The sequence below is a fragment of the Cryptotermes secundus genome, unplaced genomic scaffold, assembly GCF_002891405.2.
Source record: "Cryptotermes secundus unplaced genomic scaffold, Csec_1.0 scaffold1392, whole genome shotgun sequence".
Classification (NCBI taxonomy): Eukaryota; Metazoa; Arthropoda; class Insecta; order Blattodea; family Kalotermitidae; genus Cryptotermes; species Cryptotermes secundus.
Genome location: NW_019729917.1, coordinates 86,016 through 111,713, shown reverse-complemented (window position 1 = coordinate 111,713; position 25,698 = coordinate 86,016). Strand labels below are relative to the sequence as shown.

At 37.7% G+C, this 25,698-nt stretch overlaps 1 protein-coding gene across 2 annotated transcripts in view; it reads left to right on the top strand.

Annotated features, from left to right (window-relative positions):
- Positions 1–683: 683 nt before the first annotated feature.
- The window catches only part of LOC111865864 (lipase 3), a 35,524-nt gene continuing 10,509 nt past the window's right edge, over positions 684–25,698 (top strand). Inside the window, exons 1-6 of one of the 2 annotated variants that reach the window (XM_033752014.1) lie at positions 684–891; positions 1,589–1,728; positions 14,933–15,131; positions 20,374–20,488; positions 21,836–22,079; positions 22,602–22,760. In XM_033752014.1, coding sequence (XP_033607905.1) covers positions 858–891; positions 1,589–1,728; positions 14,933–15,131; positions 20,374–20,488; positions 21,836–22,079; positions 22,602–22,760 — 891 coding nt within the window. In that variant the 5' untranslated portion in view covers positions 684–857. Of the gene's footprint in view, positions 892–1,588; positions 1,729–1,859; positions 2,020–14,932; positions 15,132–20,373; positions 20,489–21,835; positions 22,080–22,601; positions 22,761–25,698 lie in introns of those variants that run through there. The other variant, XM_033752015.1, reaches the window with a different exon arrangement.

Below are 25,698 nucleotides of genomic sequence, written 5' to 3'. Positions count from 1 at the left end.
GTGCGGGCCACATATAGTTCCACTTAGATGCTGTCATCTTAAGCGCGTAACCAACAAACAGAAAACGCTGTTAACATTTCCCACCATTGTATATAATCACTATACACATAGTTATTGGCCTGGTGAAACATTGGAAACATTTCAGGAAGAGAATTTACATATATACTTTCTGTTTCAAGCAATTTGTCTCCATTTTTCTGCTTCAGTTCTCCTCCAGGTCGAATCATATTCTTTTTCATGCTAACTTTTCCAACTTCGCCACATCAAACATGTAATTGTATACTTAATAACACTTGTTTCCATCCAGTCCAAAACTTCTTCGTATGCTCAATGTGCAGCTCATATAACTTATTCTGCCTTTAGCCTCTCACACGACATTAATTAACGTAGGCCAACATAAAGTTCCTACTGCACGCACTGGGTGTACACTGTTGTAGAAAGGATCACGTGATACAATAGCATACAGAGGAGAAACTGTGACTATGCTTGTTCTGTAAAATTACAAAATTCTTTCCTTTACAGAGACTACTAAGGACTACTGATCGCAAACCAAGGCTGAAGCCAAATATCCAAAGGAAATTACATATTTTCCTCTCATGCCATTAACAATTAAGCCGCAGTTGGCTGTGACCACTATATCTCTGTCTGGTGAATCGGAAAGGAGGAGGATATTGGCCTTGAAGCAGGTGCATGCAAAGGACGAAAATGTGGAGGTTACATTTAGTCTTGTGGCAAACATATGAATGTATATACACAAAACCTTCCAAGAAAGTGGACAAGTTACAGGATAAACAGCTGGCCAATTTAAAGTGTGATGACCATGTGCATATTAGTACGATTTCATCGGTTCCGCAAAAATGTCGCCAGCTATGGCAGACAATGAATTTACAGGTGTGGCCAGCTTCATAAGTTTCATTATTAGGGCCTGAGATCCAATTAGAAATCTTAGATCATATTTACCCCAACCCTCTTCGAAATATGTTTGCTGTATCCCAAAGAATAATTATAGTGCATATTAAAGTCTCGTTTCTAGTGCAACACTCCTGGCGGCTATGGCCATGAAGGAGGACATGTACCAATGTTTAGGTATGAATCACGTGGTAGCAGGGTATTTACACCTGTGTATATATAACAGCCGTGGATGGCTACTTTTCAGTGTCATTCAATAATTTTCCTTCAGCAGCGGTAGAAAAGCTTATACAAAAGGAACTGTTAAAAGGGGAACAAGGAAAACTGTGCCACTTAAAAATCTTTCATAATGATGGCCGTAGATCTAAAAAGTTCCAATTTTATAAGCCAAGTCCTATTTTAAATGTCTATATAGATTTATATCGTAAATACGGCTTAAGACTCTAACTTATGTTTGCGAGTAAAATTTATAACAACATAAGTTATATTTTTAATTTAGTAATTTCACGATTGAAAGGAAGCAATCATAACGGTCATAATTTGTGTAGCTAACGGTGTTTTTATAAGATCACTTTATTGAGTTTTTATTTTAAAAGCTGGTTGGTATTTTAAACTGCTGGCTGTGGGTTACGTGATTTGTACTCGTTTAAATTCATGTAAAATACAATGCAATTTTCAGCACTCGTGTTTGTCGTATACCTCAACAGCCTCTTATTGGTAGGGCGTAAGGCTGCGTTCTCCGTAAACAACATACCTTCAGCCTACCGCGGGACTACTCACTGCACTGGGACAGTCCCTACGGATATCTACTTGTCCACGGTGAGTATACAATATTACGCGCTCGCTGGTAGTTAGTGTTGTGAATGTGCTTGAGGGACGGGAGGATGGCCAAATGAGCATGCGCACAGTGTCATTATACACTATTCCTGCCTCAAAGACACAGACCCGATTCAAGTGATTGAAGCCTCTTACGCATTGTGTGTGTGTGTGTGTGTGAAACTAATGAGTTTCTTCACAAGCGGCGCACATTTTACTGCTAAGCAACTATGATGCCCTCACAAAGGAACAGTTCACATAATTTAGGTCTGATTTCGTGCAACTACGGTGCAGGTTAGTAGACTGATGTTTTCATGATAGAACGAAGTGTGAAGTTCTGCACACACCGCTGATCTATCTCTGGCGACCACTCGTGACGCGCCAATAAAATTCGTACCGCTCGTACCTTCTGCTTGATACTTCTAATTTAACAGTGAAAGAAAATGTGTTGCAGGGTTACGTGTAGCTAGGAGCAGCTTGTAATTTGTAAGGAGAACCGTGTGATTCTTTCTTACTCCTTGGCTGTAAGGTCTTATACTTCGCCTTCTTTACGACAGTGTCGGTTCTATATTATTTACCTTCTGCCTCCAGCTCCTTCATATTCATCTCTTGAAAATAATTATTTCTGTAGTCGTGTCAGAAATTATCGATCGTAATGTTTGGTACCATACAAGGTAATTTTGATATGCGAGCGCGTAGCGCATTCCCTGCGCAGTTTAATTTCGTTGTATTATACCAGTAAAGTGACCAGTGACTTTGATTGATTAAGTGATATTATTAACTTCTATCAATTTCAGCACAATGAAACTGTTTTTGTAGGTATTTTACGGCGTTGCCGGTAGTTGGGCAATATAGCATCAGATGGTATGATGACAGATAAATGATGAATGGGAAAGGATTTAGAAATAAACAATCATGATCTAATCGAGGCACTAGCCTGACATGAACCCGGAGTGTTTGAGGAAAATCACGAAAACTTCAGTCAGTATAACAAGTGCCACAACCAATATTTGAAACCGAAGCACCTCTCAAGTTCAAAACGCTACATCAACCCTTTGGTGAAATAGTTTTTGATAGCGTGTATTTTTACACAGTACGTGGAACGTAAGAAGTCTGTATAGGGCAGGTTCCCTCATGACAGTGGCAGAAGAAATATCAAAATATAAGTTAGATTTAGTGGGAATACAGGAGGTCAGATGGGACAGAGGTGGCACCGAACCAGCAGGTGAATATACATTTTTCTCTTGAAGGGGAATGAGAATCATGAATTAGGTACAGGTTCCTTTGTACACAAGAGTATCATATGGGCAGTTAAGAAGGTGGAGTTTGTAAGTCATGGGATGTCCCACATAATTTGCACTACGCTTGTTTGGATTTTCACTATGTGTACCTTGCTTATTGTATGTACTTTGTTTTGTATTGTTCCCTTATATTATAGTCTTTCCTTGTCTGTATCAGTGTAAGATCTACTGCCACCAGGTGAATACCCAATTGCAGTTAAATAATAATAATAATAATAATACGTACTAAGAGGTCGCTTGTGTGATATCATTGTTCTGAATGTTCATGCCTCAACAAATGATAAAATTGATGATATGAAGGACAGGTTCTATGGAGAACTGGAACGTGTATTCGATAAATTTCCTCAATAACATATGAAACTTCTGTTGGGAATTTTCAACGTCAATTTAGGTTGGGAAGCCTTTTTCAAACCACGGATGGGAATGAAATTTTACATGAAATTAATAATGATAATGGAGTTAGAGCAGTAAACCTTGCTGCATCCAAAAATCTGATTGTCATAGGTACAACATTCCGACATCGTAACATTCATAAATTTACTTGGACATCTCTTGATCGAAAGATGCACAATGAAATTGACCATATTTGATAGATAGGAGACGACATTCAAATATACTTCATGTTCGATCATTCAAGGGAGCACATGGTGATTCTGACCACTATCTAGTGGTGGTGAAAGTTAGGAAGAAACTGTCAGGGAGTAAACACACATCGCATGGAGTTCATATGGAGAGGTTAAATCCAAAGAAATTAAACATTGTATAGGGTAAAGGGCAGTATCATGTTGAAATATCAGATAGTTTTGCAGCTTTGGAAAACTTAGACACTTTGGCAGATATTAACAGAGCTTGGGATACTTTTAGAGATAATATCAAAATTTCAACCAAAGAGAATGTAGGTTACCATGAATTAAAGAACCATAAGCCATTGTTTGACAAGGGATGCTCAAAATTATTAGACCAAAGGAAACTAGCCAATTTGCAATTCTTACAGGATCCAAGTGGAATAAATATGGTTAGTCCAAACAATATAGGGGACACGTGGTAGTGTATTTGGTTGAGGCACTATGCTACAAGCTGGAAGATCACGGGTTAAAGTCCCGATGAGGTCATTGGATTTTTCAATTGACCTAATCTTTCCAGCCGCACTATGGCCCTGGGGTCGACTCAGCCTCTAACAGAAATGAGTACCAGGAATTAATTAAATAATTTTCCTGGGGAGTAAAGCACAGCTGGCGCATAAGGCTGACAACCTTACCACCATCTTTGAGCCAATTGTCTAGATAATGTGGGACCCTCAACGTCTCACAACCCTATGGGCCTTCACGGCCTGTTACAGGGATAGCTTAAGTTTTTTTTTTTAAGTCCAAACAATATAAGACATGAAGCCAGCAGGTATTTCAGAAATAAAATGAAGGAAAATCTGAAAGACAAAATTAATGAGCTTGCAAAGACAACACTAAGAACAAGAACATTAGAGACCGCTATAGAATAAAAAATGAATTTAAGAGGGGTTACCAGCCTAGCAGTAACTTGGTGAAGGATGAGAATGGTGATCTGCTTGCAGATTCACACAACATTTTGAATACATGGAAGAACTACATTCAGTTATTGAATGTACTCGTACATGTGGTCAGTAATGTTATGCAGATAGAAATACATACAGCTTAGCCATTAGTACCTGATCCCAGTCCTTTTGAGGTTGAAACTGCTATTGCAAAATTGAAACACCAGAAATCACCAGGCAATAATCAAATTCCAGCAGAACCAATTTAAGCAGGACATGAAATATTGTGGTCTGAGGTACATATACTCTACACTGCAACATCTCATTATATCTATTCTCCCTTCCTGGTGCAGCTTCTTGGTATCTGCAATCTCTCCAGGGTAGGCCATTCAGTTACATCTGGTGATAACACTGGTATAATGTTTCACTGCAGAGCCTACACTGCAACATCTCACTGCATCTGTTCTCCATTCCTGGTGCAGCTTCTTGGTATCTGCAATCTCTCCAGGGTAGGCCATTCAGTTACATCTGGTGATAACACTGGTATAATGTTTCACTGCAGAGCCTACACTGCAACATCTCACTACATCTGTTCCCCATTCCTTGTGCAGCTTCTTGGTATCTGCAATCTCTCCAGGGTAGCCCATTCAGTTACATCTGGTGATAGCACTGGTATAACGTTCCACTGTAGACTCTACACTGCAACATCTCACTACATCTGTTCTCCATTCCTGGTGCAGCTTCTTGGTATCTGCAATCTCTCCTGAGTAGCCCCTTCAGGTGCATCTCTGACTGTGTTATCTTGGTTGCTGGAAGAAAGAAAGGAAAACTGCGCAGTAGGGATTTCCAAAACCGATTATTAATGAATTATGTGATTATAATTGATTAGTGTTTGTCTCACACGAGAGAAACTCATACACTTTATAAAAACAATGATCGAGTAGGTAAGTTTTCAGAGCGTTTTTGAACTTATATAGTACCGGTATTTCTTTAATATATCGTGGCAGATGATTTAGCAGTCAAAGTCCTACATTGTTAAAGTTATTCTTGCATAGACTTGTATTACATGGGACGATGTGCAAGTCATCTTTTTTCCTTGTGTTGTATGAGTGTAATCCTGAGTTGGTTGTGAAATCATTCAAATTGGATTTTATGTATATTAGAGTTTCGTATATGTACAAAGATGGTAGAGGTAATATATGTAATGATTTGAAAATTTATTTACAACTAGTCGTTTTTGGGGCCTGGGTCATAGCTCTTCTAGCTCTCTTCTGTAATTTAAAGATCAATTTTGCATTTACCGAGTTGCCCCAAAATATCAGTCCGTAACAAAGATTGGAAATGAGCATAATATGACGTGCGGACGGTCTCTAGTCCAGTTACTCTTCTAACTACCCTTAGGCCAAAACGTACTTTACATAAGTTGTTTGCTAGCTTTTGTGTATGAATAGTCCATCTTAGATGCTTATCTAGCCAGACTCCCAGAAATTTTGAGTGATCTGTGTAGTTGATAACAGTGTCATAAATCTTTATTGGAGGGCATTCAAGTTGTAGTTTTTGAGGATGATGGAAGGCTATTGCTATTGTTTTCTCTTTATTAACAGTCAATCGATTCCTCTCAAACCACTCTGTGATTTTGTTTATTGTTTCGTTTGTTTTCCTTTGAATTTCCTTAGCGCTATTTCCTGCTATAAAAATGCTAGTATCATCGGCAAAGAACATAGGTTTCCCATGTTCTATGCTGGTCTCCAGGTCATTTATGTATAACAGAAACAACACTGGTCCCAGAACAGAACCTTGTGGGACACCATAGCTGATGGGTCTCTTTCTGGATAGGTAATTAATGTTACGATTATTTTTTTTGCATCTGTATGTAATTTCTACCACTTGTTCTCTGTTTTCTAAGTATGTTTGGAACCACCTTAGTGTAACCCCCATATTACCATTCTTTCCATCTTACTTAGCAATATATCATGATCTACTAGGTCGAACACTTTTGATAAATCCAAAAATATCCCTATACTCATTTCTTTTTCATCTAGTGCTTTGTAAACACTTTTTGTAAATTCTGTGATTGCTGTATGTGTTGATTTTCCTTTGCAGAATCCATGCTGTTTATTGCTGATTATGTTGTACTTATTTATGAATGATAAAAGTCTACTGTGCATAATTTTTTTGATTATTTTAGAAAAAACCGAAATTAATGACACTGGCCTGTAGTTCCCAACATCTGCAGTACAACATTTCTTATAGAAGGGGTTATAGAACTTTTGCTATTTTTAGTTGATCAGGGAAATAACCACATGAAAATGACAGATTTATAATGTATGTTAGAGCACTTACTAGTTGAGGATGACATTTTTTTAATAATGAACTCTGGAATATTGTCAATACCCATTGATTTTTTGTTACCCAGTGTTTTAATTATGTCTACCACCTCCCTTTCAGTGGTTGGGGTTAGGAACATGCTATTGCTGTTGTATTTTATTGTGTTGATCCTGTCTTCATTGTTTTGTGCTGTCCGATTGTAACTCCGGATGTGCTGGGCAGTGTTAGTATAGTATTCATTAAAAACATTGGCTATAACTTTTGGATCCTGTATAGTTGTTCCATTCACTCCTAATTCAATGTTCTTTGGAACTTTTTGCTGACTGCCTAATTCTTCTTTGATTAAATCCCACATGGCTTTTGATTTGTTCCCAGATGTTCGTGTTCGCATGCTGTTGCTTAATTTTTTAGCCTCACCGATAATTTTGTTGTATATTTTTTTGTACTGGTTATAGCATTTTTTAAGTTCTTCAGATGTGTTTCCTTCTTTAATTAAGCTATGAAGAGTCCTAAGTCTGTTTCCTGATACCCTTATGCCTAAGGTAATCCATTTATATTTGCTGCTTAATTTTTACCCATTTTTAGGCATAGCTGTATTGTGATAGTACTGAAGGATCCATAAAAATTCACTGTATGCATCATTTGCCTCATTTTGTTTGAGAACAGACTCCCAGGTCTCTTTTCCTAGTAAATAGTTTAGATATTGTACGTTTTCCTCACTGTAAGATGTAGCTAATCTGAACTCTTTAGTTATTCTACCTTGTCCTTTTTTTGTTCTTAGAATGCATTTGTACTTGTAGTATTTGGGCATCATGGTCAGAGAGCCCTGTTTCCACCGCTTTAAAGTTGTATTCCCATAAGACCTTGTTTAGTATTATTTGATCTATGGCTGTTTGGCTTTTAGGTCCTATTCTTGTTGGGACATCAACTATTGCTTGCAAGCCATATGAGTCTAGCATTGTCTGTAGTTGTGGATTAACACTTCTTTTTAGAAAATCTACATTGAGATCTCCTGCTATAATAATGTTCTTTCCTTTATTGGTCAGATTGCTAAGTATTGTGTCCAAGTTTTTTATAAATATGTTGATATTGCTACTAGGGGTTCTATATATACAGATTATGATAGTATTAAATTGTATAAGTTCAATTATGCTAGCCTCAAAGTGTTCTTCTTGATTTAAGCTTTCAAACAGGTTACAGGGTTTTGCATCTAGATTTGTTTTAACATAAATGCATGAGCCTCCATGCAATATACTTTTCCTACAGAATTTTGATATCAAGGAATAGTTTTCAGAGTTATAATAATCCATTTCTCTTTCATCCAACCAATGTTCAGTGATACAGAGTATATCCAATTCTAACGTTTTGTCTGACAATAGCACATCTATATTCAGCTTCTTGTTGTTTAGACTTTGAACATTTTGATGTAATAATTGGATGGTTGAACCTATTTTATTACTATTCTTGAGAGTGTCAGTACTATTCTTATCTATAAAAAATCTTTACTTAGCTTTTCTGGGAGCTTCCTTTTCCTAGTTGACATCCGAGTTTCCTGATGTTGCTTTCCTTCCAGTGTTGCCACACTGATGGGGGATGGGTCGACTAATGTTTCATCAGTTTCATTCCCTTGGCTATCTGCAGTCTCCTCATGGACAGTTTCTCCTTGGGTTTTAGTGACATGGCCTCTTCATGCACGGTTCCCTCCTTGTATTCTAGTGGTACAGCATTATTTGCTCTTGCTCCAATCCTTCGTTGTACCAATTCTGCTAACTGTTGACATGTCTTTTCTTTTCCTTTGTAGTTCATGTGCTGGCCGTGGTTTGTGAAATGATGTCTGTTTAGATTTACCTTGCTGATTGTTACGTGTTCATGTAATTTGAGCCTTTTTGTTAGAAGTCTGTTGAATCGTATGGTTTCATTGTTGACACATGACCAATCGGCCAGGTCATGTCTGTGTAGAGCTTCCATTACAATAATGTTGGTATGACTGATCTTTTTAGCAAAGCTAGTTATGCTACTTATTCCTTCCTGAGCACTATTCTTGCTAATGTCATTGCCAGCGCACATTATTATAACATCGTCCTTTGACATGTTTTTCACAATATTGGTATTTAGGATGTCTCTGGATTTAGCTCCGGGTTTCACAATTCCAGTGACACCAAACTCTTTATTTAACTTCATATTTATTAGGTCTGAACATCCTCTCACATGACTATCCCCGAGTATCAGGACTCTGTGTTTCCATACAATTTTTTTTTTTCCCAGTATCCTTCTCTATAGGTTAAGTGCATATATAGACAGGGCTTGAGGTGGGGAGGAATGCAGCGGGATGGCATCCTGGTTCTTTTCTAAATGTCTTAAAAGCATCCCGTTACTTCTTTGGCAGTAAATGCAACGTACAATACCCAGGGCTTGAGGTGTGGCGGGATGGCATCCCGGTTCTATTTTCATTCCACCTCAAGCACTGTATATAGATTAAATTATTGGGGATCATCAGTGTGGATTTTAACATTACAGATGAACTATTGATCAGATCTCTTGTATTCATCAAATACTGGAAAAAAAAGGGGGGGGCGAGTACAATGAGAGTGTACATCTGCTATTCATATACTCCAAGAACACTTATGATTCAGTTAGGATGGAAGTACTGCACAATATTCTCATACAGTTTGGGGTACCCATGAAACTAGTTAGAATGGTTAAATTTTTTTTTAAACAAAATGTATAGTGAAGTCCATATAGGTAAACCCTTTTCTGATAATCTTATCCAGAATGGTCTAAAATATGAAGATGCTTTATCACCACTACTTTTCAACTATGCTGTACAATATGCCATTAGGAAAGTCCAGGAAAACAAGTGTGACTGACATTAAATGGGACGCATCTGTTGCTGGTCTGTGCTGATAGTGTGAACATACTGGGTGATAACATAGAGTTCATAAAGAAAACACAGAAACTTTAATTGATGTTAGTAAGGAGGTTGGTCTAGAAGTAAACACTGAGAAAACTAGGTATGTTACTGTCTCCTCACCAGAATGCAGGGCAAAATCTTGTCATGAAGATAGCTACCAGATGTTTTGAAAATGTGGCACAGTTCAAATATTTGGGAATGACAGTAACAAATCAAAACTTGAGTCACGAAAAAATTAAGAGGAGACTGAATTCAGGTAATGCTTGCTACCATTCAGTCCAGATCCTTTTGTCTTCTTGTCTGCTGTCTAAAATGGTAAGAATTAGACTATACATAACTATAATTTTGCCTGTGATTCTGAATGGGTGTGGAACCTGGTCTCTGACATTAAGTGTGGAACACAGACTGATGGTGTTTGAGAACAGGGTGTTGAGGGAATATTTGGACTGAAGACGGATGAAGTGACAGGAGGTTGGAGAAAACTGCATAATGAGGAGCTTCATAACTTGTACTCTTCTCCAAGTATAAGTAGAATGATCAAGTCAAGGAGGATGAGGAGGGCAGGGCACGTGGCACGTAGCACGAATGGGGTAGAATAGAAATGCATATAGGATATTGGTGGGAAAGCCAGAAGGAAAGAACCACTAGGACGACCAAGACGTAGTTGGGTGGATAATATTAAAATTGATCTTACAGAGATAGGATGGGGTGTTATGGACTGGATTGATCTGGCTCAGGATAGGGACCATTGGAAGGCTCTTTTTAACACAGTGATGAATCTTTGAGTTTCGTAAAATATTGGGAAATTATTGAGTAGATGTAGAACTGAGTGCTTCTCAAGAAGGGCTCAGCTCCATGAAGTTAGTTTTAGTCTTATTACAAATAAACAAATGTTTTATTCCTAAACCAAGTTGGAACTCCTCTGAAGTAGATCCATTACCTGAACATATTTGCAGCAAATAGTATTTTCTTGACTTTTCTTATGAAGTTGCACCATATTTTCTGTGTAGCATAGTATTCACATTCATTTTAATGCCCATGAACCACACTTACTTGAAGTTGTTCATTATATTTCTGAGGCTCTTTAACATGATACCTTGAGAGCAGTCCTGTGATGTCAGTCAGATAAGCATTCAGTTAGTTTCAGGGTTAGTTTTCAAAAAAGTCCTTAAATTTATTTGGGACAGCCTTGTTTGCAAGGAATCAAATTTGTGCCTTGATACTTGCATTGGTTATTATGGAAAGTAAAAGTACCATTGATGACATCTTTGGTACATGAGCTATTAAATGCCTGCCACACATGCTGTCAACCATGCCTTTTGTCATGTTTTAGACCAAAATTATATTCAGTTTGTAAAATCTGAGGTTTTCACAGCAGTGACTATGAAGAATGCATCTTCTGGGATGTGGCACCATGTAGATCTTGTGTGAACTGACGTTTCAGAGGAACGTATCACCCCCATCTTCAGGGTAGAAAAATTCACAGACAAGGAACCAGTATGAGAAGGTGGCCGCAGACACTTGCTCACACTGGTTCCTAGCTCACGGATTTTTCTACCCTGAAGGTGGGGGTGATACCTTCCTCCAACATGTTGGCTCACACAAGATCTACGCAGCACCACATCCCAGAAGATGGCATTCTTTATATTCAGTTTCTTTGTGTCTTCTTTAACCTAGAGGGGGCACGCGGTAGCGTAGTTGGTTGAGGCAGTATGCTACAAGCCTTCCCCCCTGAACAGAAGTTCAGTTCATTGAGTGGAAATCACTACATACTTTGTGCTCCTCAGCAAACAACTGAGAAATTATTATGAATACTTAAAAATTTATATGGTGCCCGGGTTTGATCCTGGGTCTGGTGAAGTGGGATTTGTGGTGGACAAAGTGGTGCTGGGTCAGCTTTTCTCCGAGTACTTCGGTTTCCCCTGCCAGTCTTCATTCCACCAAATTCTCCATCATCATAATCACCCAGGGCAGGTACAATAGGCCAATCAGTGGCTGCCATGCTGGATGGACCCAGTTGGACTCCACCCCCCACTAAGCAAATTAAATTAAATTAATTAGAAATCCATGTGGCCAGGCAAGAAATGTACCTGTAGGCATACAGTTAGTATTACAAGGCAGAAGGCATCAGAACTTTATACCTGCTTCTAAGGGTGATTAATTTCAACAATTAATTCCTAAGATATAAAGTAGCAATGTCATCATCATCCTAATTTAATGAAATTATTGCCAAGGACATCTTTATAGCACTAAGGCTTTTATTCAGGGTATAATTCACTATTTTTATAAATAGGTGCCGTAATAGATTTGTCCCACTGATGAGACAATCCTTCCTTATTCCAAAGAGGCTGAATAAGTTTATGGACTTCAGAATACAATGTTTCACTGCTTTTTGGATCAATTTTGACAGAATTTTGTCTATACCTGGCAATTTATAACTTCAAAATTTCAGTATCATTCTTGACCTCAAAAGAACCACACTCAGATACTAATGGCTCAGCTGTATGTATTTCAGTCTGCCTAATAATTATAACCCCATGTACTGTACATTCAATAGCTCACAGACATAATTCTTCCACTTGTTCAGAATACTGTGGGAACCTACAGGCAAATCACCATTATCATGTTATATCCACTTATTCCTAGGTTTGTAATCCTTCTTAAATTTATCTATACCTCTATACAAGACTTTAATATTCTTGTTCTGTATGTTTCAAGCTCTCTTTCAGATGTTCACTTAATAGGTGCATACGTTTTTATGAAATCCTGTACTGAGGAGTTTTATTACAATCTGTCAACATTCTAGTTTTGGCAAAAATCATATAAAAATAACTGACCCTTTACATGCATATGTGTACCTCAAGCATAACTCATTAAATAATTAATAGAGTGAAAATGTATTGAACAGAAATGCAACAAATTTCAGTAAATTTCATTACTAAATTCTGCAGAAGATTTGTGAGGAAAAGTTTATTTTGTTCTGTATTAGTCCACAGTAATTCCTATTTGAAATGAATGTCATATCAAACTTTTCAGATTTCTTAGGAATGACATATACAAAACATTAGTGTATAACATAAAATACAGATTTTAAATACAAGGTCCAGCAATGAAGTTACTGGACTGGTGTGAAAAAGAAACAAAAATACAAGGAAATCAAAAATTGTTTTTGATTTGTTTTTCTTTTGAGTACAAGCAACACAGCACGCATATAAACTTACCAGTAATAACAAGAACACATCACCAAGAGGGATAGACGACAATATCCACTACCAAGGAAGATAAAACATGATCCATATTGGTTCATGAACAAATTTCTTAACTTAAAAATAAGTTTTTATACACATTCATAACATTTTAACGTAAAGGAAGGCTGCTGTGGTGAAACAAATTGAATTTTATATACAGTGCAGAGGAAAATTACATTTTTTTTAAATATCCTCTATGGAAGTGATTGCAACTACGTCATTTCTAAGTAATATACTTCAAGAATGTTCTTATTATAAAAGTTTACATCAAACATCTATTTCAACAATGAAAATTAAGAACTACATATACTGAGCATCATAAATGTTTTAAGTGTATATAGTATTATAAAAACATTTACGTATTGGTGGGTTCCTGATCATAGTGGTATACCTCCGATGATGATTCATTAAGAATAAAAAAATGTTAGGTAACTAAATGCTGAAGTGGTGAAGGCATTATATGTCACATTGGACTGAAATAAACTTAATTGCAAAAAAAAAAAAAAAGTTTTATTTCTATTCAAATTAATCTCCACCTACTTGAATACATTTGTTGAAACGTTTAAAGAGTTCCTGATAACAGTCAGCTAAAGCTTTCAAAAGAACAGTGTTCAGTTCAGCCATCATGTTTTTCTTAATATCTTCAACATTGTGAAACCTTTCTTTGAGGGCAGATTTCACATTAGAAAAGAGAAGCATGCAATGAAGAAAATTGGGATTGTCTAGACAAATCTGGATGAAGTCTTGTATGATCTGAGTAACCATTGCATCAGCCCATCCATGAGTCTGTGTTGGATGAACTTAGCACAAACCTTCCTCTCCATAAATCTTGGTGGAGGATTTACCAGATTGTCTCCTTATTGATATTTAATTCATCTGATATTATTCTGAGAGCCCATCAGTGATCTCATATCACCATTTTGTGGACATTTTCAATTATGTGTGTATTTTTTAGAGGCTGAAAGACACCAGCTTCTTGGATCATCCAGAAGATCCTCACACCTGTCTTTAAATCATTTAAACCATTCAAATACACTGCTATGACTTCAGGATTCATCACCACAGACAGTTTGCAACATTTCATAAGCTTCTGTTGGCGTTTTACTCAGTTTGAAACAAAATCTGGTACCCACTCATTGCTTCATGGTTAAAGAAGTGACAGCAGTTAAAAGCACAGCTAACCCACTGAGCTGCTACTCATGAACTGTCAGTGATTTGACTTTTTGATTCTTGCCGATTGTTGGTAAGAGGCAGAACTAAATTAATTTACAGCAGTCCATTTCGGCACCACCTAATGTAAATGCTGTGGCCCCAGTTCAGAAACTTATCTGCCACACCTCATACATCTAAATAAAGACCTTAAAGTGTGAGATCTTGAAATGGGTTTTTTGATGCATAATTTATGAGTCCGTGCTAGTAATCGTATTGTAGATTAGCTGTAGCTGTCACCACATTTTTATCTGCAAAAATTGAACATCAGAACCATGAAGAATGTATTTATAGAATGTGTGCCCCACAGATGGAGTACACCTGTCAACTCATGTTTATACTAATTCACACACAAAACTTAAAAGAATGTGTTCCAGATTTGTGTGTATAGCCTTCGTCACGTACTTTATTATCATTTATAATATTTTTAAGTTAATTCATTATTATAGCTGCCCATAAGATCTTCCAAGTTATGTGTTTTTGGTATGACAATACTATATTTAAATCAGAGGCAGTTCATTAGCCAATAAACACAACACATATTACATAATAATTTAAATAAATGTATTTATATTGTCACTTTAAAGAACTTTCATCATTTATTAATTCTAATTTGAGATACTGACTGATATATCAGAATGTACATCAGACAAGGCCAGCCTTTGTGGATACCTCTGTCAAAGTCCATGTATTTACTTTCCAGTCTCAGCTGATCCAGAAGTATGGTTACCCAGTAGAGAAGCATACTGTGCAAACAGAGGATGGTTATCAACTAACACACTTCCGTATTCCCCATGGACGATCTGGTCCTACTGCAAGAGTGAGACGTCCTGTCATCCTCCAACATGGAATACTTAGTGCCTCTGATCTCTGGATCCTTATGGGACAAGAGCAATCCCTAGGTAACATGAGAATCTTACTTACTTCTCATTGGCTGTTTTGATGGGGTAGTAGCAGAATCCATAATTCACCACTACTAATATGTAGTTGGTTGAGGCGCTATGCTACAAGCCGGAAGGTTGTAGATTCAAGTCCCGATGAGGTCATTGGATTTTTTCGATTGATATAATCTTTCCGGCCGCACTATGGCAGCTGGACTCAGCCTCTTAACAGAAATTAATACCAGGAGTATTCTTGGAATATTCTTAGGGGTAAAGGGCGGCCAGCACATAGGGCTGACAACCTTGCTGCCATCTGTGAGCCGACTGTCTAGAAAATGTGGGAACCTCAACATCTCACAACTCTGTGGACCTCCACAGCCTGTTACAGGGATACCTTTACTTTTACTTTACTTCTTTACTAATACCAAACCCCACCAATATGTATGATCCTGTTCTAGACCTATCTCTCTTCCTAGCACCCCCATGCAACTCAGTGTTATTGGCAGGCAACAACATAGCCACCATAGTAAATACAAAAAAAGGATACACAATGCCCATCCGGTCCTCTGCAGCACATTCTTATAAACATCTTATTCTATTACAGCTGTCTCCTCACGATTCTTAGTATATATCTTAACTTAAATCTGATAGTATTTTATTATTATTTTATACATTTGCTTCTTTTTCTTTTCTTACATATCTCTTTTTAAATAAATATAGGAATGTTGTTTATGAAGTAACAGACACCTTGCACAAATCTTTTTTCTTCTGGTCTTAAGAGTTCTGTAACTGACTTTGGGTATTGTTTTTGTTATTCTCAGACAGAATGTCCATCACTGTTGCCTGTTGGTCCTCCTCCTGTTTACAATCCCAGAAGACATGCTCCTCCTTTTGCAGCCCATCATCACATTCACATTCGGCCATGGACACAATATTTAGGCTTGCTTTAAGACTGGTGTGGCCTGCTGTCATACGGTTTATTGATATGAAGGCACAACAGTACATTTTTATCTTGCAGAACCATGATGATGAGCCATTCCTGTAGTACTTTTTAAAGTAGCTTCTTCCTCTGTCCCGTTCTTCTTTGCCTTTCTTTTCCCACTAGGTTTTAAGATCTGTCACTGGCAATTATAATTGGCTATCTGTGCCTTCCTTGATTGCTTGCTTTGCTTCCAGGTCGGCTCTCTCATTAACTTCAACTCCACAGTGCCCCGGGATCCAGTAAAATTGGATTTTTTTTTCCTCATGATTCCAGTCTCTCTATTTTATCTTCAGGCATCTGAGTAATGTGCGATATGTTGCTCATTGTAGAGGAGTTACAGATATCTTTTAACACACATGCCAAGTCCAAGAAAATCATGAAATTTTGCTCCAAGTCTATTTTTTCAATTCACCAATTGCAAGTGCTTCCACTGTGAATGTGGATGCTATCTTAGCTATCCTGAATTTCCTACTACGATCATCTTTTATATCTGTCGACATGAATCCTACAAATGGTTTTTCATCCATTTTTGAGCCATTGCATTATTCATCATATTAAAGTATTTGCCACCTTATTCTCTCATAAATCATACTGATAGTGTGGTCTGCTTCTCAAATAACATGTGTAATGTAATGAATATTGAAAGTGTGTTAAGTATTCATGTCCCAATGTGCAGCATTCTAGTAGAATAAATAGTGCAGGATATCCCAACTCTTCCTGCCCATAACACAGCCCTGTAAGAGTAGAACACATTGTCTTACAACCTAGAAATAATTCATCAGTAAATATTACAAATGTGGTGCAGGTGCTACATTATGGGGTTACATTTAATACATGTAATGCAGGCATTGGCTAAACTTAATTTCTTTGTTGGATTAAGCAACATGTAATAAAGTCATTACATCATGAATTAAAACAGACATACTGTGCTGAAGCCCTGGGAAAGCTGAAGGATTTCATGCCTCTCTGCCTATTGGATGACAAGCAGCCAGGGTTAGAGCATACTTTCTTTCTTTCCATTTATACTACAAGAAACAATACAAAAATGATAACACAATCAGAATGCACTCAGAGTTTCTTCAGAGTCTACAGACCTTCTTTGGGTAGAACCAAAATATGCTTAATATGTCAATGTCGTAAAGAGAATTTTTTTATTATATATATCTGTGTGTGCGCGCGTGTGCAGCTTTTCCCCCCCATTTTTTTCACTAATTTCATTCAATGTAATAGGCATACCATTCCTATACAGAAATAACATGGAGATGTAATTTCGTGTGTAAATGTCGACTCCTGTTTCACAACAACATCAAATAAAAATAAAAATCCATACCTACAAATTAATGGAAAAAACACACCACTGTAACTGCAACAAAATGCGCACATGTCAACAGCATCTGCCATCAATGAAACATTAAATCAGGCTTCACTGGGGCTCTGTGATTGGTTCAGACAGATGTGATTTGATACAATACCTTCGGTGCTCTGTGATTGTTTCCACACTCTCCAGTTACCAGCAGGCAAATAGAAATGACAGTAGCTGCGCGTGTTTCCGAAAATGCTATAATGTATACTCTCATATTTAAGTTAAGATATGTGTTAAGAATTGTGGGGAGAATGCTGTAAAGAGCAAGGTATATATATGAATGTGCTACAGAGGGCCGGATGGGCATTGCCTTTTATATATTTACAGTTATTTTTCACAATAACAAAAATAATCTGCTATAACAGTTGGATCCCCCTGCTTCCTAGTAACCTCTCTGCCTAACATCCATCTACATATCATCTTCCCATCTCTTCCTCAGTCTTACATGTGGATGTTTTCCAATTCCATCTACCTCCCATCCAAACAACCTATCTCTCTATGATCCAACTTAAGATTATCCTCCCATCCCTTCTTCCCTTCCCAAGTAGACGTTTCCCAAGAGTTTTATCCCAAAAGTTCCGTAAACATTGCCTTTTGCATCCTAATGATGACATTCTCAGTCTGTCTGAACTTTTTGAAAATGTTATGCTAAATTGTAGTATTTTATATTTTAAACTTTACAGAGTTGTAGATAGTAAATAAGAAGGTACATGATTCTGAATTGAATACAAGAAGCATTCTGCAAATTGAGTATTTTACCAGTTTATCATTAATATAATTTTGATGGGGTGGTGTTGTTCCCATGTATTTTTACTTTCCAGCATTTTCACTTAATTTATTAATTACCCCATATAATATTATTTTCTCCTGCATTATGGTGATAAGATATGAACTTATATAATCCCTCTGGATTAATTTTAGATTAACCTCCAAACCAGTATCTAACAGAGTTTTGTTTTCTGTTTATAAACATTCATCATCATCCTCATCATCATGGAGCAGAAGTTGATGAGCTGCTTTCAGTTCCGTTCTCTTTTTGTGTTCTTGAATTTTCTTACCATCATATTCCAAAGCACAGCTGTAAATCAGTGATGATAAACATTCTCCTTGTTTCACTTCATTCTGAATAAATATATTAGATGTGTATACATATAACTAATTCCATAGAGCTGATTCCTTCTTCAGAAGCCACCAGTCACTCAGCTACTCAAGAATTTTCCAATATTTTACCACCCAATCCTATCTCTCTAAGTTCCATCTTAATATTATCCTTCCACCTACATCTAAGTCTTCTTATAGCACTCTCTTTCCTACTGGCTTTCCCAGCAATATCTTAGATGAATTTCTCTTCTTCCCCTTTGTGCTACATACCCTGCACATCTCATCCTCCTTGACTTGATCATTCTAATTATGCTTGACGAATGGGACATGTGTGGTAGAAGTTACGAAGCTCCTCATTATGTAGTTTTCTCCAAGCACCTGTCACTTCATCTATCTTTGGTCCAAATATTCTCCTCGGCGCCCTGTTCCCAAATGTCCCCAGTCTATGTTCCTCCTTTAATGTCAGAGACCAAGTTTCACACCCATACAGAATCACAGGCAAATTTATAGTTTTACATATATTAATTTGTATGTTTTTAGACAGCAGACCAACAACTCATGTCCCTTCTCACAATCATTGCATAGCAATGGTACTACACATACTACTACTACTACTACTACTACACACACACACACACACACACACATATATATGTATGTATATATAAAATTTTTCTCTAATATGTAATGAAGACTACACTGGTGTATAAGTATGCCACAGAGTATGAATGAGCTAAGCACCAAGATAGTAGGCAAGCTCTATATTTCAAGAACTATTTATTTAGCCCTATGCTGAGTTCCTTGTTGTTTTGAATTGCATTACAGCAGAATCTTAACACAGAGGTTTCGAAAGAGTAGTCCAAAATTTGGAAATTCATAACACCCTCCAGTCAGACAGCCTAGTGTGTTGATAGGTGGTAATGAATCATTAATTTTTGAGGTAATTGTTGCTGGAGTATATAAACATTCCAGAACAAGAATCCAAAGAAATCCACACAGAAAAGACTTTACTTAACTTGCTGCCTTCTAATGTTATTTCCATTCATATGTTGATATTGTGACATGCTACCTAAAAGACGGAAAATCGGAATCAGAGTGGGGATCCATTGATAGACAAAGGCTCGGTAGTCACGTTTCTGCTACAATAAGAGCAGTTAATGCATCGTTGTCTAGGTGACAATTGTAAACACGTTCATGCAACTATGCGTACATAGGCAGACCATTATCACGGAAATGAAAACCAGAACTGTTCAAGGAGGTGTCTTGCTACCCCAGCCACCTAGCTTGTATAAATTGAGGCCAGTTCAGAAACCAGAAGCCAGAAGCAAGAAGTGAGGAGTCAGACACAGAAGGCAGAAGTGAAGTCAGAAGCAAACTAGCCTGCTTTCGAGAGGCAGACATTGTTCAGTCAAGCAGACGTTGAAGATTTTCTTTCTTGTCTTATAGTTAAAGTGATTTGAGTGTGTTATAATTATCTGTAGTTCTGCCTTGTGAAACTGTCCAATAACTCAATTCATCTAATCTGAAACCCATTAATTTCTTGATGTGTTACCTGGATATGTGACAGTATGTTGAAATCTGACGTATTAGGAATTAATACACAACACTGAACTTGTTTGAGGAGATATCATATTACTAAGTGCAATTTAAATTTAATTTATACTCTTTTATCAAGATAGAATCTCCACAAATTTGAAAATAATTATCACTTGAAGCCACTACTTCCATTAAATAACATCATCACTCTTGGTGTTCTGTGGATTATGCATGGTTCTTCAGGAAGCAGCTAACTTTCTGATTACCAACAATATTCTCAGGATTCATTCTGGCAGATGCTGGCTATGATGTCTGGTTGACAAATATCCGAGGTAACAGACACTCACGGAAACATGTGACCTTACTGCCTCGCAATGCCAAATTTTGGAATTTCAGGTAGGTTTAATTAATTTCTTTATCAGTGGAATATTTACAGTTACAAGCTGTAGTATTACATGGATATTTGTATTTTCAATTAGAAAATACCTGAGAAGTGACAAACAGCATTTGGCTTCAGTGGATTATGATATAACAGTACACTCATTCTGTTCCCACTAAGTTCAAAATACGTCAGCTGTGATATAATGTACTTTAGGCTCATGGAGTCTCAGTAAATTGCACTTTGAGGCACTGTACAATAAACATTAATTTTAAAAACATACATTATGAAAACAGATGTTTTAAGAAAGAAAATCTGTAAGTACATGTTATAGCTGGAATAGCTATGGACATTAACCGCTTGAAATACATGAAATCCACCCAAAATAGAACTGTCTGAGGAGATGGAAGTCAAATGGCCACCAGTGTATACCATTGGGTTAAAGTTTGAAGCTTATTGTCTCAGTTACTTGAGCCGTAATTTAGAAACACACCATAGGTACAATTGTTATGCATCTTTTATATCCCCACTGCTTCCTGCACCGTGAGATTTTCATAGAATATTTCGCAAATTTTAAACCTTTCAAGTGAAAATTTTTAGTACTCCTGATATCAAGTAAGGACCATGGAGGTTAGGACTGCTAGCAGATTTGGCAACCCTATAGCCTAATTAGATTACAAATACAGTGTACCCAGATTACAACGTATGCTGGAAATGCATTCTGTTGTGAGGAGAATGTTCAGGCACAACACTGAGTTCTTTGAATTTCTCTTCAGTTTCACCCTACCTGTTACCACAAAGTAAGTTCATGTGAAGAATGCCGTCTTCTGGAATGAGGCGCTGTGTAGATCCCAGAAGATGGCATTCTTCGTAGTCACCGATGTTAAAACCTCAAATCTTACATAAGCTCATGTGTTATGCAAACTCAGTCATATATTCTGAGCCCCATGTCACTTCAATTCTACTACTGTACTCGGCCTGTGCAGTGCTCAGTCAAAATACCAGTCACCAGTTTCATAATGGAACCAGTGTTCTTGCAGAATAGCTACATGAAAAATTGTTCTGCAGCAATAGTAAGGAGAAGATTTTGGTTTAAATTTCAGGATGTCATAGTTCCACATCTAGAAGAACTACTGTAGTAGTACAGACAGGACCATTACTGGACAAAAGAAAGGCCTTGAACACCAAGTGCTCACGGAAAAGTAACTTGATCAAATCTATGCTAGGCATTGACATTTTCCACAAAAATCCCACAGATGCTTCCACTGGAGACCGTGGTTTCAAGTATATTTTATCCCTCTGTACCCTGGATATAGATGGAGGAGAAAGGTACTGTAATAAATGAACTGTTAATTATGTTACAGCTGGCATGAAATGGGATACTATGATATTCCAGCTACAGTTGACCATATCATGGCTACCACTGGAGAGAAAGTATACTATATTGGTCACTCAATGGGCACCACCATGCTGTTTGTGATGACTTCTAACCGACCTGAATACAATCAGAAGATAAGGCTAGCAATTTCTCTTGCACCTGTAGCTTTCCTCTGGAAACCAAGCCATCCACTTTTAAAAGCCATCATTCCAGCCAGCAAGCAGATAACAGTATGATCCTAAGCCTCTGCATATTTATGTTTGTGTTACTGCATGCATATTAGTGTAAGGATCTGTGTTTACATACACGTATTTTAGGGAAAAAATAATTTAAAGTCATTCCTAATTCAGTTCTAAACCACAGAACTTCACACAGCATCATCAGATACTGAATCAGTCACTATACAAGATTTGTAACAAAGTAGGGATGGAAAAGATTTCTTATTAATAAAATGTCCTCTTCTGTTCTAAGTGAACATTTCTGTGTCAAAACCTTGGAATGACCCTTGGTCTCAGAGATTAACTTGAAGGAGACTTTCATTTCACCAGGTGATATCCTTGATGACCTAGGGGTAAGACAAACTCAGATTCAATCCCAAGCCAAGACAAAAAAAAAATTTCACTCAGACTAAAGTAATTAAGTCTTGGATGTGAAATTACATGAACAAGTATGCAGTACCTATGATAGCTTTGAACAGGCAATCAAAATTGCAGCCTTCAGATGTAACTGAATACTTATGTTATTTTTTATAGAATGCATTGGATAAAGCAGGAATATGGGAGTTATTTCCATACAATAGGAAATTTGCAGATCTGGCAGGAACACTCTGTCATGATGGAACTCCAACACAACACCTTTGTGTTCTTGCCTATTTCTTGGCCTATGGAGATGACAGTGAGAGGCTGAATAAGGTACGTGTATATGTTCACTTATATTTTAGATTTGATTGATAGACAACCAGGCCAAGAACTGGTATTTAAACTGTGTACAAGGTAAGATCAGTTGTGAATTTAGATGAGGAAGCCAAGAACCCTTTCATGGATAAGAGCACAAAGCTACTAAAGCTACTAAATACAGTATGCACTAAAATATGCAGTACTGAAACTCTTGCATCTCAAACGTGCATGTGTGTTTGTCGACGGGGCATAGCTCCAGCCACACATGTTCCCAATAGTGAGAAGGAAGTTGTGTTGTGCAGTTGTTGGAAACTGGTCTCTCGATGGAGGAAAAAGTATTCATAGTTGAGTATTATTTCCACCCATATGGAAGTGGCCGTGAAGGGGGACTGAGTTTCAAAAACGTGACAGAACAATTACAAGAGAGATATACTAAGATGACACCAAGTAAAACCGTTATGCTGTCTATTGTTACGAAATTTTGCCATTCTAGTAGTGTACTGTGTCAACGGATGGGGATGTCTGGTTGACCAGTAACTGTTTCGACAAAAGAGAATCATGCATGTGTTCTTCAGCAGCTGCTGCATTTGCCCTGACGAATTGCCTGAAACTGAACGTCAGTGATACGCCGTTCGCTGATTGTTTAAGGACATAGGTGGATTTCCATACTGGATGCAGGTTGGACCACGCTTAACAGTCAGATATGCGAACCAGGATGGTGTATTATGGAACATTTTTGGCCATGGTGCATGATGATCCAGATTTCTTGAGGAATGTGTAGTTCTCTGACAAAAGTCACATTCACTTGGACGGCTACATCAATCGCCAGACAACTAGCTTCCTTCGTTTTGAGCGGCCAGATGTTATTGTCCAGAAACCGCTACATAGTACACATGTGATGATATAGTGTGCTGTCTCAGCACATGGTGTATTAGGCCCCTATTTCATTGAGGATGAGGAAGGCAATGCTCTTACCATCACCCAAGAATGCTACAAGGACATGGTGATTGGACTATCTCTTCACGATTTGAGAAGGTTCTGTCATGCAAGGGACCTTCACATGAATAGACAGTGGTATCAGCTGTACGGGGCAACCAGCCATACCGCTCGAGAATCTCTAGCCATGCTGCAGGAAAACTTTCCAGAATGAATCATTTCACATGGTACTGACTTCCCATACCCGTCCCATTCCCCCGATCTTACACCACCTGATGCCTACTTGTGGGGAATGTTAAAGGAGAGTGTGTTCAACTGTGAAGATCTGCCAAGAACTGTACCCCCAATCTTACACCACCTGATGCCTACTTATGGGGAATGTTAAAGGAGAGTGTGTTCAACTGTGAAGATCTGCCAAGAACTGTACCCCCAATCTTACACCACCTGATGCCTACTTATGGGGAATGTTAAAGGAGAGTGTGTTCAACTGTGAAGATCTGCCAAGAACTGTACCCCCAATCTTACACCACCTGATGCCTACTTATGGGGAATGTTAAAGGAGAGTGTGTTCAACTGTGAAGATCTGCCAAGAACTGTACCCCCAATCTTACACCACCTGATGCCTACTTATGGGGAATGTTAAAGGAGAGTGTGTTCAACTGTGAATATCTGCCAAGAACTGTGCCTGCATTATGTGAGCAAATCATCTCCTTTTGCAGGAGTCTGCAGCAACCTTGGTTCTGGGATATGATTGAGAATTTGTGTGAATGATATGAGCACTGTCTACAGCGAGGCGGTGCACACTTCAAAAACTTACATTACGCATACCATGGTAAATCAACATGCTAATAGTGTGTATGTTTGTCTTTTCATTTAAGTACTGTATTTTTTGGCACATACTGTGCATCTTATCATAGCATTAAATTTTAATAAAATGTAATGGCAGATTGAAGGAAGAATAGGAGTGTTACTGTCAGTAGTAGGCTTGTGCTGAGAAAAAAAATACAGAATTTTAGTTCCTCTTTCCTGATTTGTTATGGGAAGGGGGACTCTGAAATGGGAACCAGGCAAAGAGCCTGGTACCATTAAATGGGATTCTGAGTGGGACTTAGAGCCAGTCTGAACCTTACAAAGAAGAAAATATTTGCTCCTGCTGAAAATTGAACCTTGATCCCATGGTCTTCAAGCCTGTGCCATAGTCACTATTTCAACTAAATTATCCTGGCTCCCTCTAAAGAAAGCTGGACTTTTAGTTGCTTAAGAAGTGTAATTATCACAAACAGATGAGTGTAAGAAGAAATTAGAGAAAAAATTAAAATTCAATAACATTTTGCCACATGGCTAGGGATATGCTTTGGAAGGAAACAGGAAATTTCAGAGACAGGAAAAGCATGGTTATTTAAAATATGCTACATGCTCATTTTTGTGGGGCACACAGTAGCTGATGCTGGTTGAGGCACTATGCTACAAGCCAAAAGTCACTGGTTCAGGTACCAGTGAGGTCATTCGAGTTTTCAGTTGACCTATCCTTCGAACCACATTATGGCCCAGGGGTTGACTCAGCCTCTAACAGAAATGAGTACCAGGAATCTTCCTGGGGGTAAAATGTCTGGTGTGTAACGCTGACAACCTTACCACCATCTGTGAGCCAGTCATTTAGAACAGGGGGCTCCAAACTTTTCGAACCGCGGGCCACATTAGGTAATTCAGCACTTTCAGCGGCCCAGATAAAATGAGAAATTAATAACTCTAGGTATATGAGTTTTATTGAAAGCACAGAACTTCATAAACTAAATACAAAGTACGTGGGAATAAATTATCCTATATTAATGACAACAGACAGTAGCAGCAAATGCTCATATTTTCATTCCAAATTATAATAAAACAATTAATGTGAATGATGGAGCTCTTTTTGCATTCTTAAAATCTGATTAAATTGAGGTTAAAATTTTTAAACACTAATCACAACTAGTGACTTTAAATGTTCATCGGATAAATTTGCCCTGTATTTCGACTT